The sequence below is a fragment of the Scophthalmus maximus genome, chromosome 20, assembly GCF_022379125.1.
Source record: "Scophthalmus maximus strain ysfricsl-2021 chromosome 20, ASM2237912v1, whole genome shotgun sequence".
NCBI lineage: Eukaryota > Metazoa > Chordata > Actinopteri > Pleuronectiformes > Scophthalmidae > Scophthalmus > Scophthalmus maximus.
In genome coordinates, this window is record NC_061534.1 from 14,673,369 (window position 1) to 14,693,637 (window position 20,269).

The 20,269-nt window shown below is 43.2% G+C and overlaps 1 protein-coding gene across 22 annotated transcripts in view; it reads right to left on the minus strand.

The window, feature by feature from the left end:
• LOC118284711 (formin-binding protein 1) overlaps positions 1-20,269 on the minus strand; it is a 59,132-nt gene that overhangs the window by 19,659 nt on the left and 19,204 nt on the right. For all 22 annotated transcript variants that reach the window (XM_035607654.2, XM_035607657.2, XM_035607653.2 and 19 more), the window contains exons 3-8: positions 16,802-16,858; positions 15,962-16,109; positions 8,464-8,526; positions 6,464-6,568; positions 1,450-1,578; positions 795-941 (exon numbers count right to left, since the gene is read on the minus strand). In XM_035607654.2, the coding sequence (XP_035463547.1) occupies positions 795-941; positions 1,450-1,578; positions 6,464-6,568; positions 8,464-8,526; positions 15,962-16,109; positions 16,802-16,858 (649 nt within the window). The remainder of the gene's footprint in view (positions 1-794; positions 942-1,449; positions 1,579-6,463; positions 6,569-8,463; positions 8,527-15,961; positions 16,110-16,801; positions 16,859-20,269) is intronic.

The following is a 20,269-nucleotide window of genomic DNA, read 5'->3' on the forward strand; positions in this document are numbered from 1 at the left end:
TTAATCATTTAAAAAGAAAGAAATTAGATGACATATCTTTCCAACAATGTTCAAACTCAGAGAAATCTGTAGTTTTGTTAAAGCTAACAGTCCATAAGTGTTTCCCAAAGGATTGTGAGAGACTAATGTGGGTGGATGTCAGACCCTGTCGGGGGTCCGGGGGCATGCTCCCCTAGAAGAACATTTTGTACATTTCAAAGTAAAATCCATCAATCTGGTGAACTTTGATATACATTTAGGAGGCTAGATATTTATACTATACTAGTAAACAATTGTGTGCTGTAGTAAAGAATTAAATCTTAAACACTATTAATATCTTTACAACCTATATATGTGTTGTATGGACACTGACCACCACCCACATTTACATAAAAGAGGAAAGAAGTTTCCATTGAAAACTTTTAGCAGCTTCTATTTCTACTTAGTAGCTTCTATTTTATTAACTTTTATAAACGCTCTTTATTATTATTTTCCTTTAATTTCCACTATAATGTTTTGTGTTCTTCAAAGAAATTAAGTGAATTTTCAGACTCACTGTCAGTCATATCTGCGTTGCGTTCACAAGATTTACTTAAAAAAAACTCAGGCCAGCGGGCCAGGCAGCCGGGAAACTTCCCGGTGCTCCCAATGGCCAGTCCGGGCCTGGTAGCGACCCTCCAGCACATTTGTTGCCTAAGTGAAAGCCTAATCAGCGGTGTGTGGGTTGTGACTGACGGCTTCGTTGAGTGACTAATATGCTGGTGTGTGTGTGTGCGCGCTGGTGTGTGCACTTTTATCTCATTCAGTTTACTCACCGTCTTGGGCTCGATGCACTCGGCGGCTTTCGTCATGCCATCTAAACACTTCCCTACGATGGGCAGCACTTGGCGGTCCACGTCTGCAAACGTCTTCATGCACACTCCTATCCGCTCAATTCTTTTCTCCTCCATGTCTTGAAGTTTCTGCATCGAAACGGGGGCACACAAGTTTCCACACGTAAAACAAAAGAGTAATAGGATGAAGTTTGAGTGGGCACGACTTGATACACTCACTGTGGAATAACAAGAGCTATTGATAATGAGCATCTGGTAAATCTCTTTTCTGTCTGTTTTTTATTTCCTTAATCACTTGACTCTGTGATTCCAAGTTCACAATCTGTCAAAATGAACAACACACAAAATAGCTGCTTTCTTTATAATGTTGGCCTCAGTGTTTCTCAGATTTTGAGAATGTATTTTTAGTAGTTTGGCTCAGAGGTTGGGGGGGGGGGGGGGGGGGGCAGCAAACAGCGCGGAATTCACAAGCTAACTAATGATTACACATGAATGCACCTTTCTGGCCAACTGTTTAACAGTCGGCACTTTCGGATAGATTTGCACAGAGTTTTGAAAGAAAGAAATGTAAAAATCCGCCCAGAAACAGCCGTATCGGTTGAAGCGCGTCATTTGTTTGCGATGCGGCTGCATTCACCTGGAATATGTTGGGGATAATGGTGTAGTAATGGTCATTCTGCTCCTGGTTGAACTTTTGCAGGTAGGAGGAATACTCGCTCTTACTGTCACCAGCCATCTGGTGTCTCATCTGAGCTTGCTGCCGTGCCTGGAGAGAAACAAATCACACAAACATGCGCATCACACACACACGCTCTGCTCACTATACCTCAGTGTTCCCCTGGTTAACACACACACACATGGGTTATACACACACACACACACACACACACACACACACACACACACACACACACACACACACACACACACACGCACAGCTAGAGCATAACATCCTACATGTGTTGACACATTTGTTCATACGAGTGTTCATGCATGCTGATGTACACACATAAACACAGAGCTCGCGCACGTCACAGCTACGCATCCGAGTCGGGCCGGCAGCAACGGCCTTTGGCGTTGGACTATAAGTAGGCCAGAACATGAAAGGTATAAAACGATAGATTACAGCCTGCACTGGCGGCGGAGAGGAGGGATTTGGATTTGGATAGCCCGCCCAGTCTAGCCCATCTTTACTGTTGATAATGTTGATTATTTTAAGCTAGTTGCGTCTAAAGGAGGGAAGGCGGGCGGTCAGAAACGCAGCAGGAGAAGCCTATTACAGATCCCCGGCAAACAGATGGAGATGAGATTATCTCAGCGAGACAGCGTGTGTGTGCCTTTTCGTGTGCGTGTGTGTGTGTGTTCATGTAGCTGAGTACTCATATCTGTTTCCCTTTTCCATTAGATCTGAGGCCGGTCCACATATAAATCGCCCTTTCATAGGTTCGTCTATAACAAAGAGTCACCTTATGAACCTGTGATTGCAATCAGCATTTGGTCTGCCGGATGCAGATGAATAAAAAAAAAATGTAATAAACCTGGAGTCAAATAACTGCAAGGGGCAGAAGAGAGGGGACATAACCCCGGTCTGTCATAGTCCTGGGGGGGGGGAACATTTAAAGGACTTCATCCAAGGGCTTCCACACAGCTGAGGCAAGAGTTAAGTCTCTCACACTCGCACTCACACACACATATGGGTAAGTAATAAATTATATATTAGAAGAAAAAATAGGAGATCAGAGCCTAGATGCTCCTCAGACACAAAGGAACATTACATCTGGCAGGGATGACAGATAATACCTCGGTGGAAAATAAGAGTCACAGCCTACGAAAAAAAGAAAAGGGATCCAGGGGAAAGCTAAAAAGCACGTGTGCAAGTCCAGCTGTTTTAAAATCTTGCAGCCCTGTGAGCATGCAAAACGTGGATGATGTGCTGCACTGGTGTAGGTGCGTGCAAAGTGCTCTGAGTTTGTTGAGAAATGATAAAGGATAAAGAAACATCGCTATGGTAACCTGGCGGCAAACGAAGACTTGAGTCGAGCTGACGCGCCTGCGGCCGCATCACATCCTGTTTTCATTTCCTGGATACGACCCGTTCCGCTGCTACTCGCGCCTACTCTGTCTATCAGCATTTCGCCCGTCTAATTCTTCTTCACACCGCACATAGAAACCTCGGGGTGACACGGAGACAGAGAGGCAAGCCACTGATAACGGGCAGACAGGACAGGGCGTGTTTTTACAGGGATCTGGTTGAGGCTGGGTAGAGACCCAGTGAGACACAGTGAGCGACCCCACAGACATAACAGGCTCGCCGTCCGCTGGACCTACCTTGAGGGAACTTCGCTTCAAGGCATGGCACAAAATAAATATAGAAACACACACACACAAACAAACAAAAAAAAGTTTGTTAGCTAAACAAGAAGTTGCCATAGAAGCACTTCCTGAACCCCCGGGCCTGTCGTCAGTGAAAAGGGGAAGCTGGTATCTGGGTTAACAAACACAGTAACTAAACATAAAATGACTGGTATAAAAAAAGAAAGAAACGCTGCCTTGTGCTTTGAGTAAATGCAGAAGAGTGTTATTTTTCTACTGCTTTATGACTAAGGGTCTCCACAATTGTGGAATCTGTCAAGTGTGCATTAGTGTGTGTATCGTGTGTGGGCCAGGGGGGTCCCTCAAAGAAGTGGAGCAGGCTTTGTGGATATCTGGGCTGTGAATCCAAACCCCAAATTGAGGGATTCTGTTTGCCAGAAGTGAAGAGGCAACCGTTGAAGCAGCGGAGGAGGTAAAACCACAAGACCTCAGCTCAACAAACAGCAGCTCTTCTGCATTAAAACGGGAGACCTCATCACATCGCCGCATGTAAAATAAACTCCTGGAAAAAATAAATCTGTATTGGCTGTTTCTTGTTAATTGTCAGTGACAAGTACATATGGGGAGATGGTTAAAGGAAGTTATTTCTTCACTTGTTACTCATCAAATTCTTAAGTGGCCTTCAGCTGCAGAATGCCACACACACAACTATGCCCATAATCATGTGTAAACAATGTTTTCTTCTCTTCTTTTTTTCTCCCATCATGCATATAATCTGTCTGCCCCAGACCTACTCACATCCTGAGGCTTTAACTATGACCACCATACGAACTCAGCTGAGGTTGTTACATTTAAATACTCAGAGGTGCTGTAAAAGAGGTGCCGGAATACATCTCTGCGAAGGGAAACATCGGAGCACGTGACTATTAACATTGTTTAAATGTAAACATGAGGAAGCAACAATGGCACTGTACATCTACAGTATACAGTCTATATGCTACATATATAAAGTAACCTTTAACACTGAGCACACAGTCTTTAGAACTGATACTAACAAATACAACCAGGGGAAAACGTCAGAAAGACATAATTTTGTGTGTTGGACAACAATTTAATCATTATGCCACAGAGACTGATATGAGATGGATTCAGTCTTTTCTGTTTGGAGTTGTTCATTTCTGAACAATGGAAATGCGAGTGGGCGAAAAAGGAGAGCTGAGGTCGGTCAACACGCCCACACAGAAAGGAATAACAACTGAGGAAGCTAATATTTGACTTTTTGTCACCTTTATTGTTTGTAAAAAATGTTTTTTGAAGAATTGAGTTTTTTCTAGGATCAATCAGAGGCTTATCGGAGAGTAAGATATCACATCATTGACCACCACTATTCTGTCGCTCAAACCTTAAAGGTGACATATTATGCTCATATTCAGGTTCATACTTTAAATTTGGGTCAACACTTGAAAAGGTTTACATGCTCTAATGTTCAGAAAAGGGGAAAGTGTTCTCATACTGTCCATTTTTGCAGGTCCTTTTTTCACCCTCTGTCTAAAACGCCTGGATTTATTTTAGCCCCGCCTCCCGATAAACCCCAGTCTGCTCTGATTGGCCAGCTGGCCCAGTCTGTTGTGATTGGTTCACCGCTTTCAAAACCTGTAGGAAGTGTCACAACAGAGAAGTGTAGATTCTCAGATTGCAGGCGGAGTTACCCCAAAGAGTCCAACTGTGACATCAGAGCGGGAGAGAAATCTGAACCAGTTGTTCAGAGCCCGACTGTAAGGTTTTATCCAGCTCACAAAAAAATGACAGGGTGGTCTTTTTTCACACGTTTGTGAGCCGGAAGGCTCCAGAGAAAAACACATGTATGTGCAGAAAAATACTAAAAAAGGGATTTTTGCATAATATGTCACCTTTAAGAGGACATTTGTGAAAATGTCCAGCCTGGGCATTTTTCAGCCACACTCTCGCTATGGGTCATAACTTTATCACCTTCATTATGCAGATTTGCGAACGACTCAACTTAAATCTTACTTAAATAATATCAAGAGCTTTTCTCTGAGTCTTTTCTTTTCCAACTCTACTTCTCCACACCAAAGGAATGGAGTGCAAATTATTATAACCAGTGGTCAGAATGGCACAGAAAGAAAAAAAGGAAAAATAACGGGGTCATTTAATTCAATAGAAATGTGATGAATGCCCATTTTGGCGTTAACAAACCTAAAGTACCAGTATGGTCCTTGAGAGTTTTCAGCGACGCATCCAGCATATTAAAGAGTTGTTTACACGATCACTTTACACAAACAGTGACACTAAGTAAATGAGAACAAAAAAAAATGCAGATGTTGTTTCTCTTCCTTTTGCAGAATTCTTGAGAAGTGTGAGTCTTTCATGCTTCAATAAATGGAACAACTGTAATCAGAGACAACACGACTCTTGTTCCGAGACCTTTTTTTTGTTTTGATTCTGAGCTGCTGTGTCGAGTTCTTTCGAGTCGAGTTCAGTGTTCGCCTGAGCCTACTGTAGCTCTCTGGCTGCAAGTCCAGGGCGCAGAAAGGCTCTTTATTCAAGCCTGCATTTGCATAATAATCGGGTCTGAACTGTGTCAACTCGGAGCCCGAGCTCTGCTCCAGCAGCTGATGAGGCAGCGGGAGCACGCGCCACTGACCCATGATGCCTTGCGGGCGTGGGAGCTGTGTGGGTTAAAGGAGATTTTGAGCGCTCGTAGTGGCTGTGACAACAGGAAGTGACGTCAGCTACGGGGCCCCTAGGGGCTCTGGTGTACGAGTCTTAAGAGTTGTTCGCTGCGTGCGTTGATTTATCGAAGGGGACGTATCGCCGCAAAAAAACATCAAAAAACGGACCGAGATAGAGAGAAAGCAAAGCCGAAGTGTATCGGTACAATGCATATCCACATAAACACACACAAGCACCACCATGAACACACTGTCCTCTTTTCCTCTTTGTTGCTAAGGCCCACAAAGTGTTCTGGTGGCTGCGCCACAGTGATAATGAGGACTCGGTGCCGCTATCAGCTTTGTAAAGCAGCAGATCACTGCGCTGCTGAGACAATGTCAGCTTTTTACACACACACAGGCCCTGGCATCGAACGCACGGTCACTCAATCTTCACTGTCTTTCGAAGCTCAGTGGAAACAGGAATCAGGCCTGGGGGGGAGGGTGGAAGGGGGAAGAGATGGAAAAAGCTTGTGGAGGGTGCTGATTGGGAGAGTGAGTGAGTGAGGGAGGCCAGGCAATCGACAGGGAAGCTCTGTTTTTAAGCAAGTATGGGACAAGCTCTTGTGATCGGTGGCCGCTGCACAGGCGTGAGATGACACATACCTTCTCCACGTCAGCCTTAGTCACGTTAATGTCAGCGTCCATCTTCTCAAAGTATTGCTGTGCTCTGTCGGCCTCTTTGCAGTCCCTCTCGAATCGTCTTTTACACTAAAAAAAAGGAGGGAGAACCAGATTTAATGTGATCACAGATATTAAATCAGTAGAATCCTGCCATGAGCTGTAGCAGTAAGCACCATATAATTGACCTTTACACAAGCATTGTGATAGACGTCATAACATGTATGCATACGTCATATACATTTCATGCCCAGCTCTATGAGCGACAGAGGGGTAGTTTATGTCACCGACACAACCGCGGGGTCTGTCAAAGTCTGCTGTCTGCACATTAAACAAATGTTCATAGTGGTCATCTGTGCGCGGAAAAACAAGCATTCATCCAACCCTCTTTCGACCCCTTGAAACCGAACAATCAGTATTTGTTGGGCCGGTGTGCACTCTGAACTGTGCCTATCTGCCTCGTGCACACACAATGGGATCATTGAACGCGCAGAGAAGTTGCAGGACGAGGCGGTCCTGCGTCTCTCTGGCACTCTTTCTCTCCCCACCAAATGGGGGCAGGCGGAGATAAGAGCTGGTGTTCTTTGCAATCTCTCTTTTAGCTCCACCGCTAAAACACATGACAAACTCTCCGGGGCCTGCTCTTATCTAGTTCTTAGTAGTAGATGTAGTAGTATATACAGTAATATCAAACAGAGTTTGATCTGCAACGAATGATTCAACTGATTTTCAGGGAAGCTTTGTCTTTCAATCCGCATTTACCTCGGTCATCGGAAAACATACATTATGCGATAACACATGCCCTAAAAGTTAGTTGTAGCTTCATCTAAACCGTATTCATATTCTATAATTTCATCTTCATGTCATGCCGGTTGTGTGTATTAGTCATACACGTCTAAAAGTCTGCTCTGCCTCCATTTCAACGAAAAGAAAGGAAACACAGTTCGAAGTTGAGGACAGAACAGGACGTCCCTCAGGGCTCTGTACACAGCCCTCTCTTTTTTTCCATTTACAGACCGTTCCCCCTTATTTTTTGATTATATTATACTTCATAAAGACTGGGCTCCTCCCTGTTATATCATGTGCTTTTGAATTACACGCCACTGATGTTGATGAAGATAAGGCCTTGAGCGAGAAAGGTCAATAGATCATCTCTGCACAGTTTTATATATTCTGTAGGTTTATATTATGTTATCGTGCAGTGGTGGGCCTTGATGTGTTTGATATATTAATTTGATGAATACTTACAGTAACTGAAAGCTACTACTAATATGTTGAAAATGTAATTACCGTGGTCTTGTGTATAGCGTTCTCTTTGAATACAATGTTATACCACTTTTTATTTCATAACTAGGTTTGGGTTCTGATAGCTGGTTTCACTTTGGAAAAAAAGGCAAAACACCCACAGTCATCTGAGCTAACAAAGTTAGACATCAAATGTTTTACCTCTCATCCTTCTTTTTTAATGCCAAACAACAATGCAGAAAACTTTCAGGTTAGCGAGCCTCTCGTCTTTAGCCGGCCAACATATCACCGGCAGCAGATTATATCGTCTTTGGTTGACTTATTAACTTTAAAAGTTAATGACTAAGTTCCTGGATTTATATTAGAGCTGCAACAGTTAATTGAATAATCGATAAGTAATTGGTACAAAATTAATCGCCAACTATTTTGATAATAGAAAAAATATGTTTTAAATTTGAACATTTCTGGTCTCTTTGCTCCTCTATGCCAGTAAACAAAATATCTTTGGTGAGTGGACAAAAAACACATATTTTTAGTACCTCTTAAATTAAATGTATTGATATAGATTGAACCTATCTTAAGTAAGTGTGGCAAATCATTTAAATTTAAAAAAAGTAATTTTTAAAACATTCCACTAAAAATGAAGGGGCAGTTAGCCTTGTCGCCTTTTCTTGATTTTGTGTTTCTGGAGCGACTTATGAACCACTGTGATGCTGCACACTGCACATTAACACACTCACCGACTCCAGCTGTTTCCACGAGCTCTCCACGTGCTGCTGTGCCTTGCGCCCATCGTGGAAGTGCTGGAGAAGGGGAAAGAGAACACAGAAATATTAACAGTCCCTTTACAAGCTGAGAGGGATTTAAAAAGCAGGTGAACTTGACCTTGACATAGTCAGGGTGATAAATTAAAGCAAGTGGGGAAGAGAGTCTCAACCGTACCGTTAAACACCAAGAATATTACTCACGCTGTGACAGGAAGGTATTAATGTGAACTGGGGAAGTAGGATAAAACCAAATAAATACTATGCTGTGACTATATTAAAAATCCTGAAGGCATAACCCTGCAGGCTTAACGCCCAGAGATTTGTACAGGCACCAGCAGATGGATATATACGTCCGTTTGATTAAAGAGCAACCAGATTAGATCCCACCGGTTCAACACAGGTGCAGAAGGGCTGTGTTTAAAACTAACACGCATTAAAAAAAAAACCACTGAAAGAAGACACCAAGTGAAAAGATTCCACCAAAATCAAAAAGGTCAAACGTACCGGAGATGAGGTAACAACGGTGACCAAGGGAAACAGTTAGAGACAGAGAGCGTACGCTGTTTTATGAAGCTATAAAAATCACATGTCCTGTAAAGAGCATGGAGCCTAGGTTTTTGTCGTGCCATTGATTCAAGGTACATTTCAGTAATTACATGATATCAGTATAAGTAACATCAATGGAATCTATGCAATTCTTTAAATAGTTAAGTAAAAATACGTCTTCAGTGTCCTAAAAGGAACGATTTGGCTTACAGATAGCAGTCAATAATGGTAAATACAAAAATATAAACACATAAATACACATAATAGCTTCAGTGCAAAAGGTGGTAATGGTTCTATGGTATGACAAGTTTGGAGTTCCCAAAACGTTTTCTCTTAAGGGCCACAATGAGATTGACATTTGTGGTAAAAGTTTCAACAACCACTGGTGATCCCCGGGACTTTCTGCTCCACAGTCATCATTAGACTGAGAACGTATGAAGGTAGAATAAGTAACAGTGAAACTAACTGGTAAGAGTATGAACAGTGGCTGGACATGAAACAAGAAGCTCACTGTAAACATACCACCAGATAAAACATGGAGGTGCATGAGGAGCCAGCTACAGTAAACTATACAGGGAGGACGGCAGGCCACAGCGGATTCTGGAATATATAAACTGTGACATGGCTAGGTGGCAGCAGCTGATCTGAACACATGCACACATACGCCATGTGGTTTTGTAACAGGCCTCGGTTGGCCTGTTACACTCCAGGAGAGCAGAGGACTCTCGGCCCGGAGGCAGAGCACATCCCTCCACAGCCCGATCCCCTGGATGTTCAAACACAGAGTGCTAATTCCAAAGCTTTGTTGGTTCAAATCAGAGTTGTGATTGCTTATAACACATGCAAACAATTCCTCTGTTGCCTGCTGTCAAGTTAATCAGCTAAAAAAAAAAATCCAAAAAAGAACCACAGCAAATGACACCTGAATATTAATGAAGTATCCCCTGGTTACACAACCTGAGCTGAATATCGATGAATTAACGGACCCAAGCCTTTTATGAAGAACCATTAGAGAGAACAGAAAGCGGTTTGCTTGTGCTTCAGTGCTCGGACGGCACAAGGACCTCCTTAGTATTCTGCGTATGAACTCACACACGGAGATGTGAAAGGAAGACTGATGCAGGAGGCCTCGAGGAAAATCTCACCTGAACACTGGACCTGAGAGCGGTTAGTGAGAATGTGCTCATGGGTTTACCTCAAGTGTAGTCGCACTTCTCATTTCCCAATTGTTTCAGAGGGAAGCTGAGTAAAATTAGGAAGTGCTCCAGTGTTTCGGAGGAAGTATTTGAGCTCGAACAGAAAACGTAACAGTGTGGAGCAGGCGACGTCCTGTCAAACCAATCGAGAGCAGCTTCTTCTTCCTTTTTATTTTAACTGCTGCGAAGACCCTGACCTTCGAATTCCTGTGAGATAGGTGCAACCGTTTCAATGACGAACTCTAAAAATGTCAATGATAAGACGCAGCGAAGATGCCACAAAACCCTTTCACCATACACACACACACACACACACACACACACCGCACCAGACAGGGTTGACATCATTGTTACTGTGAAGCATTCTTGTTTCGACCAAATATTTGTCTCCATAACAACATATCTGAAAAATCTCCAAGTCTCCTTCCGTCTGCATCAACAAGCGTTCCATCACGACGAAGATAAACAAACTCGGCTGACACCCTTCACCCGAACAGGCCCATCACATTCAGCTTCTCCTGACCACGTCGTTGTTTGCTGTGACCAAACCGGACCTAAGAGAGCGGGAGCTCGTTCAGGTTCAAACAGAGTCATCGGCCATCTGGGATGTAGGTTTAAATGCAGCAGATGTTCCGCAGCGTTGGTCTCGCTGTGTTTGAATTCTCAGACAGCACTTGGCTCGGCAATAGAAAAGAGAGAAAAGACACCCCCTGTCTGTCTTCCACTCATCCCTCTCAGTAACGGCGAGCGGCTGCCGACGCTGTCAGGGACGTCTGGGTTCCTTCAACAGGTGACCCGGAGCTGCCACTCTCACTTACCCAGTTAAAAGACAGCGAGAGGACAAAAAAACAACTCTATAGCCTTATCACACTTTCACATGCTTGACTCCAAACTTTAACCAAATCAATCTATAAAAGTGGGATTGGAAAAAATATGATCGTTATCGGTCCAAACACATTAGATCAGACCCGGCAGATGTAATATTTGCTTAATAGCATGAAGCAGGCCATGCCCTGTGTGCTGTGACTACACATCTTCATGGACATAAGGAGTTCTTCAAGCCAAGGCCCTGCAGTCAGGCACTGTGTGCACCGGGTACCAAACGCCTCGAAACAGAACCACGTCATGTGTGAATACAAAGAACATAGATGTGGTAATGAACCAGAATCAGATATTGATCCATGCGGGAAATTGGGTTTCGTTAGAGCGAGAGAAGAAGAAGAAGAATGAAAAAAGGTAAGTCCAGTGCATGCTAGTTAAGGCAAGGGGATAAAGGCTAAAAAGTTAAAAAACGATGAAGTAACATAAAACTGTGATTTTGTAGAATCTCATTCTGACAGGTTTCAGTCAACGTAATTCAACACCACAAACAGAATCCTGCTGTTCACACACAAACACAAACGTTGTTCCTATTCCGAGTGTGAGTGAATCAGTGTCTCCAGCATGGTCTCCCGTCTCCCTGGTCTACTCCCCACCGCGTCTGCCTTGCTACTTTTCAGCGTCATCCTTGTGCCAGACTGAGCTGAGGTGGGAAAGACGTGCTCTGGTGGGGCTGAGTGGGACATACACCCTGTGGGACTCCACGGGCTACATCGATACTACTACTTTTTCTTTTTTAAATGGCGTTTTACAACACACAAACGTGTCGATTTTAACTCAGCATCAGTTTGAACCCACCGTCTATACTGACACACCTGAAAACATAGTCGCTTACTGCAGAGTTGCTTGCTAAACAACAATAATGAGTGTAAAATGAGGGATTTCTTCCGTTGGAGTGACGACGAGGTGGAACTGTTACTGACAGTGGATATTTGCAACGTTTTGCCTTCATCACTGGTAGCTGAGTTGTGACTGATAAGAACCAGGAAGCAGTGCGGGTGACTGTAATACTAAAACTCTAAAACGAAGGCGTAGTGTGGACGGCAGGCGTAACCGTAGCAACAGTTTATGCGTTTTTAAAACAAAAACGTAGTAATATTGATCCAACCACAAGTTGCTGACCCTACGAAGATAGGTGTAAACCACACTTTGGTCCAAACAAAGACAAGAGGTAAAAGAAACAAACATCCTCGAGTCAAGTGTCTGAAAAATAAGAGAGGAACAAAACCTTTGCACACGTGTAAAGTTTTTTTGTTTTGTGCATCTGCGCGCACAAACCCTAAACGAGCAGGGTCTGTTAGTCGTTCGCCGACGTGACTTGGTTCAGAGGAATGTGCACCTGACGTCCTGTGCAGACTTCAACACACATAATCATAAGGCACCAGAAATATAGCCACAACTCATCTGAGATCTAGAGACAAAAGAGACGATGAAACCTCATGAAAGCTCCGGCGAGACGTTTCTCCTCGTGTTTCGACTATTAGGTGATGATTCAAACTGAGCGATATTGCATTAGTTATTCATACCGAAGTCATTATTTTGATTGGCGTGTGCATTCGGCGGCTATGGGAGGATCCAACGCTCAGTTCTTCCTCTCAGCTTCCTATTTGTCTTTCCACTCTCAACACAAGAAGGCATGTGAGGCCACTCCAGAGAGACGCTTTGTTCTCACACAGCGCCTGTATCTTTTCTTTTCCGCTTCTCAAAGAGACAAACGAGACAGTATCCTCAGCCAAAAACCCACCGACGGTTATTTTACAGCGCATTATGGTTTCTCAGCTGACTTTTCCCTGTAAATGCAGCGCTTCATTTTTTTTCTCGGGGCCGGGAGCAGCCGGACGAGCGCCTGAGCTGGGGATGGTTGAACAGAGGAGAGGAGAGGGAGAAGATACTGTATCACTATGTGCTCCTGTGCTGTGGCTGAACATGGACTTCTCCGATAACACACGCTGATACACACAGTAAATATTGTGTAGTGACATTCATGTTACAAGTGTTACAGCAAATGTGTGGTCATGGGGGGTCTTACAGATTGTTTAAGGGTATCAGTATGCAGAGCTAACACCTTAATATGACTCCTCTGCACAATCACAGTCCAATGAGACTCAGGCTCTTCATCCCATATTAACTCTGCCTGCTCTTAATGCTCACTCATTATAATATTAAGTACAGTATAAACAAGCAATGCACAGCATATGAGAATGTATATATTTTTGATAGGAAATAATCTATTTTCTATAATAAAACATGCATAACACATAAATCTCTTATAAAACCAGCTTCCACTTTTGTAAAAAAACAAGTGTATGCGCTCTGAAATGAAATCGTTTAAGTCAACATTCTTGGCCTCACCTCCCGTGCCACCCCAGGCCGAGCTCAGCGAGAGGTTCACTTGGGGGAAACAGCGAAGGGAGGCGAGGGAGGGTTACAAAAAGCCCACATGGGAAACTAATGAGGTATTATTGTTTTCTTCCCCCATTCTGGATTTGCAGAGTGGACTGTACCTGTCCGATAAGCTCTCGATAAAACCCAGGAGGCCCGGGCCCTCCTTCTAATCCCGCCGTCTGGGTTTGCCTGCATAACTGTGTCTGACATAGACGCGAATGAAAAAAGCTACAACCGAAAAAACTTTAAACAAAATGAGTGGGTGCTTAAAAATGCATGTGAATGAAACCGGCGGGGAAATAATGAAAGGAGGCTTCGGAAGTCATGAGGCATGACCGCATCGCAATCGCCTTACAGAATATCATACCACGCTCTCTGTAACAGTATTATTATAGACAGATCTGCTATGAAACCTTTTACATTTACTATGATCTAAAGCAACTTACAAAACAATTGAGCTCCAGTGCAATAGGACACCTTGAAGGAAGCATTAGGTGCTAAATATGTTCAGTAAGACAAAGTGAAGGAGATCGGGTGAAGAATAAAGTCAACAGTAGGCCTTCTATCTCATCAAGTGTATCTCATCTATTTTCGTCGTATGATGAATCAATTTCCTGGTTTGGTCCATAAAATGTCAGAAAACAGGGATTTCTTAGTATTTTTCTAAAGGTACCATGTCTTCAAAATTGCTAGTTTTGTCTGAGGCCAAAACTCAAGTCCAAACTTTCTCTCAGCAGCAACACAAATCGCGTAGGACTTCCAACAACCAATGGGCCTACACTGCAAGCTCACACAATTCAGTATCAAAAAATTGTCTTAAAATGACGATAATATCATTCATCGCAATAATTTCTGGGACGATACATCGTACAACAAAAAATAGCTATCATGACAGGCCTAGTCAACAGTGCGAACTGCTCTGAACCATAATGTTTTTTTTTATAAATAAAGACCAGCTTTCACGAAGGTCTTGTTCTTTGTAGCTTGGGGTTGCTGCTATTCCCAGTAGCCTTGGACATCATGAGAGTTCCCTTCATGCACAAGTGGGAAAAAAAATAAAAGCTTCATGGGATATATTTACCCAACAAGGACACTATTCTGAATATGTCAGAGACACCATTTGCTCAATGCAATCAGATGAAAGAATCCTCTGTTCACACAATATACTGTAATTTATGGGGTCATAATCACCCCCACCCCCTACACTGTCTAACAGAATGAACACTGTTGTGGTCTTCTCTAGCCGAGACACATGACGAGCTATTCACAATATCAGCTTCAACAAAAAAACTGCTGAGAGTACTGAGAAAACAAGGGAGTGCGACATTTGTGACGGAGACAACTATGTGGGTATAATGAGGAGGACGGAGGGGAGGGGAACAGAAGAGACGTGGATGAACGGAGCAGAGGAAGAGAAGAGGACGAGTGCAGAGAAGTGAGGAGGAAGAGGGGTGTCAGAGTGACATCCTGCAGCCTCCGGACAGCGGCGGTCTGTCCGATGACCCTCCTAATGACAAGAGACGAATCTGGACAGTAGACAGAGACGGCTGTTATCTCAGGCCAAACCGAGCCAAGCCAAACTACAGCCAGAAGTCCCCCCATCCCCCTTCAGAAGCATTGGAAATCCCCCCCGTTTCTCATGCGTTTACTGCAACTAACACCCAGCTTCAAATCAAAACTGATCACTAATAATGTGACCCAGGGCTTCCTGTGTTGAGGCAGAGATGTCACCAGCTGTGCACTTGAACATATACTCAGACCTTCTTTTTTTTTTTTTAAAGGTCACTGTGCCTTTGAGCCCTCTGGTTTTTTGGTTTTCCACTCCAGTTCCCTCAGCTGGACTTCTGTGACACAAGAGTCCATGACACATTTTTCAGCTCTGTACTTTTTTTCCCTCCCAGCTGAGCAGCTTTCTGTCTGCTCCTTCACCAGCTCTGTGGGATGTCATGGGCACTACGCTGTTATCTATGAACCATGCACATGCGGGTCGACCTCTCTTCCAAATCCCTTTCTAATGACGAGGAAGGAAAGTGACTTCAACCTTTTAGGAATAGCGCGTGGTGCACCAATTTCCTTTTTATTTTTGTAAGTTGGCTTAAAAAGGATATATTAAGGCTGTAATGATAGAGAGACTTTGTTCCACGAGAAAGACTCATTCAGTCACGTTCTGCACTCCTGGCAAGGCCTCTGGGTGCATCTATATTTACTCAGCGATGACCTCAGTGGAGGGAGAATGGAGAGGATGGAGGCAGCGGGCTACTTAATGTCTTGTATGCCAGTGTGTCCGTTTCCTTAACAGAATCCACGCACTGCCGTCTTAACAAAATATTTAACTTAAAGCACTTAAATGGGCGAAAATGACGAGATGATGTAGACAGAATTCAGACAGTTAGGAAAAAAAAAACACTGGATATGTAAAGAGTGCAACTCCAACAGAGATATATTATTAAATAAAGGCGCCTCACCGATTTTCTCTCGGTCTTGATTTCCTGCAGGTAGCGCGAAAGCTCGGTGATGATTTGCGATGTCAGGTTCTCCGCTATGACCTCGTGTTGACCCGCATAGTCGTTTAACTCATTAAGCGTCGTCAGGAAGGCTCGACAGAAGGTGTACCTGGTGGGACACAGGAAGGGGTGTGAGAGGAAAGACAGCATTGGTCGCCAATACAATCATTTTGTTCAGCAATTGTAGTAATAATAGCAGGAGTAGTAGTAGTTACAATTTGGTTTTTAATGACTTGCTTTCAGGAGTAGAATGAGATGGTCGACACAACTCTCGTATGTCCATTAAATACACGGCTACACCCACTAATCATCAAGTTGTGTCTGGTTGAAAAAAATGGTCGAAAAACGTCAAATGAATATGGTCCTAAGGTGTGTACCAAGACTAGATTCAACCGGGCAACTGCCCAGGGGCCACTAAAAGCTCCATTTACTCCAACTTATCTGGGTCTACAATTTTTAATTAGCTGCATAGTTGTATTATCATTTGTTTTGTGTTTGTTCAAATTTATTCAATTTATTCTTGTCAAGTAATAACACCGACCGATATGGATTTTTTGGGGCCGATGCCATTTGGGAGTACAAGATTCCAGATACCGATACATCGGTCAAAATATATATATATATATTTATATTTATATATTTATATATTATACTTTTATTGATTATCATATATATATTGTTCTTAATGTGCTAAACTAATCGACTGTTGATTGTCATTTCTACTTAACAGACGGATATGAGAGTGGTATTGATCCTTTTTAAAAATATATATATTTTGTGTGCCGGGTCTCTTTGACTCACTTGCTCTCCTCCTCTTCTCGTGGGTTCTTCTTGGGTTGATACTTCTTTGATAAATTCCTGTAGGCACAAAGAGTTCAGCGTTGTCAGACGTTTTTTCTTACAGTCTCTTTTCCTAAAGAGCCCCAGCCCACAGATGGTTAGTGCACCGTTCCCATTATATTTCCCGGACACTGCCCTTATGGACCTGCCAAAGGATCATCCAGCACAACCATTCAATCCAGCAGAGTGCTTTCTGCTGCTGCCCCTCCATTCCCCTCTCTCCTCAGGTCATGAATCATCGGCCCCCCACCCCAGGAGTATGCATGCAGAACCAGTCACCAGAAGCAACTTGTGCTTTTCTTATGCGGCCGTTGCCCTCGTTTTGACTCTGGCTGTGTGTGTGTTAGTGGCATGAGATGAGTGCAGTATGAGGAGGAGACGGGGGGGAAGTGACTTGTATGCTGGAGAGAGTTGTGTATGGATGAAAGAAAATATCACCCTGTGCTATTCCTTCTCGCAGCCCGGCAACTGTTGTGTTGTCTGGGTGGCTACAGCTGAGCATGTCACGTTAGTTTCATCATGACAGTGCATCTCTGTCAGCAACACATAATTATAATAATAATAATAATAATAATAATAATAATAATAATAAGCACCATGCTCTGATGGATTTGAGTGCACATTGTGTACATATATGCCTCCAGGGTCCTTTGTGTAAATGAAGACCATTGTTGTCAATTTCAAAATTAAATGTGGTTACGAACGCACACACACACACACACACACACACACACACACACACACACACACACACACACACACACACACACACACACACACACACACACACACACACACACACACACACACACACACACACACACACACACACACACACACACACACACACACACACACACACACACACACAAAACAACCCACGCTAACAAGAAAAAAACAAATATATCATATTCTAACTGAGATCTGAGGCCTGTACCAAATAAGGTACAGATAAGGGATGGACGGATGTTCAAATATCTTTCAAAATGCATTATTCCACTATCCATATTTCATATTACCATAAAAAATATTATAAAGTGTTAATTACTTTCAAAGAGCTAGTAACAGTCGGGGGAAGTTGCCTTGTTGTTTGAGCCCCTCACTCACTGATGGAATCTAAATTGTACATGATGTTAACAGGCATGCTTAAGTGCTGCTGGAATAAATTATGCATGTGTTTTAAAAAAATGTAATGTAATGTCTATGTGCACTCCATCCAACTCTCCCTGCCCGCACCCCTTCTCTCACACACACACGCCTCTCCTCCGTGATGGTGTTTGCACTGTTGCTAGGTAGATCTATCTGTCTACAGTATCTCACTCCATGTCCTTCTCAGCCCATCTCTAATTATAGTCCTGGTTCCCACTCACTCATTCATCCACTCACAGTCACATGCCAACTGTCAGATTGTATCAGGCTGCTCACTTTAACCACGTACAGTATTGAACTGTACGTATTGAAAATGACTGTTGCAGTTTTGCATTTAACTGTGATTACAAGTTGTGAACGTGAGGCTGGTTATGTATCTGATGATTCGACATTAATCCATGTCTTGTTGAAAAACTTCCTGATAGGAAATGTCTATAAATACTGGTTGACAGTATGACCACAGCCTCACCCCAGTCTCTTTTGTTAGCTGGGCCTTATTCCCACTGAGTTATGGATTATTCCAGACTGGAATTTGGGGGAGGAGGCGGGAGGAGGGGGAGGAGGAGGAGGAGGAGGAGGAAGAGGAAGAGGAGGCATTACTGCATGGCCCTGCGATGACTTGACCGAAGCATTGTGCATGTTTACACCAATGCAACAGAAGAGGATTATTGATGGATTAGTGCCGCGAGTGGTTCATGAGGTGATAGGAATGCTACAAAGTAGTGCTACAGCCATAGATTTGATTAAACATTGGCAAAGAATGTGGACCACTATAGTTTAAAAAACAATTTTTTTTTTGCAATTGTATGAAAAATGCTGAACGATGCAGCTGGTGATCAATAATTACTGTCCTCAAGCCAGACCTGTTCTGCAGCTATTTTCTTGATGAATCATTTGGTGTATTAAATGTTAGACCTCAATTTCTCATAATTCTCTCTCTCTCCTTCTCTCTCTGCCCTTCTCTCTCTCTCTGACCCTGTGAGACATCTTCAAATTTCTTCAAATTGAATTTACTTTCCTATTGGGCAATGAAAAGAAACAAATCCTCACAGGGAATAAACTGAAATCACAAATTGCTTGATATATTTTAAAATGACCTTCCCGACAACGTGGACGAGAGAAAAGGGGACTAAGTCAAAGGGCCAATTCCATTGGTTCATTAGGTCCAGCGGCCCTGCGTTTCTTTTGGTCTGAGTGAGCCCGTTACATTAAACCTGATTCCATGAGCTAAGTTGATTACGAGGGATAATTAGTCCTGAGGCACGGCCAAGTAGCACAACAACAAAGAAGCATAGTGTGCGAGAAACACCGGAAAAACCTTATGACTCACGCCATCCCGCCAACACGTCCTGATTTCCTCATTTTAGCCTCTTCGGAAAAGTGCCCTAATGGCGGCATACTGTGTGTGTGTCTGCGTGTGTGTGTCTACCAGATAACAGCCCCAGTTGGACTGCGGGTCCTCTGTGTAATCGCAGCGACTGAAAACATCCGCACCATCTGTGTGGACTGAGGTTCAATAAAAGCCGAACCTTCCATGGCAAGATGAGGTTATCCCTGTCCTTTTGTCAAACACACTGTAGACAGATGCTGACTAATGAAATCATGGTGTGTGTGTGTGTGTGCACGTGTGTGTGTGCATGTGTGTGTGTGTGTGTGTGTGTGTGCGTGCATGCGTGCGTGTATGCTTGCTTGCTCAAATGCAAGGGTAAATCTGTGAGGTTGTCGGCTTTTTAGGCAAAGTATTCAGGATAGAATAATTATCAAAAATATCCAGAGGACAAATCCAAATTTAATGACTGCAATTAAATACTTTCTGTTCATCACTCTAATTTGCTTTTAATAAGTTGGACATTGTTTCTCTTAGTTCAGATGTTTCAAATGCATATAGAAGGACAAAAAAAGAATCAAAAAAATATATATGTCAAAACAATCCACATATATCAGTAAGAAAATAAATATTTCAGTTTGATATGCGACTACTTGTGAAGAGTTCATGGGTGCAGATGTACGAGGGCAACGCATGCATGTAAACACAGACATCTAGTCCCATTATCTCAAGCTGCCTTAATTCTCAAAAAGAGGAGTGGACTGCAGGGGATTCATTACAGGGGGTTGCTATGCGAATGCTTGATCGGTATTGGCTCGTCGCTATGAAATGGGGGGTTGGGGTCAATACTTAGAGCATTAGCCATATTGCAGTGGCCTCTTTAGAGATAAAGATTGTGGATCTGTTGGTATCTCCCACTGTGTCAGGATGAAGGAGGCCTGAGGGGGACGGCT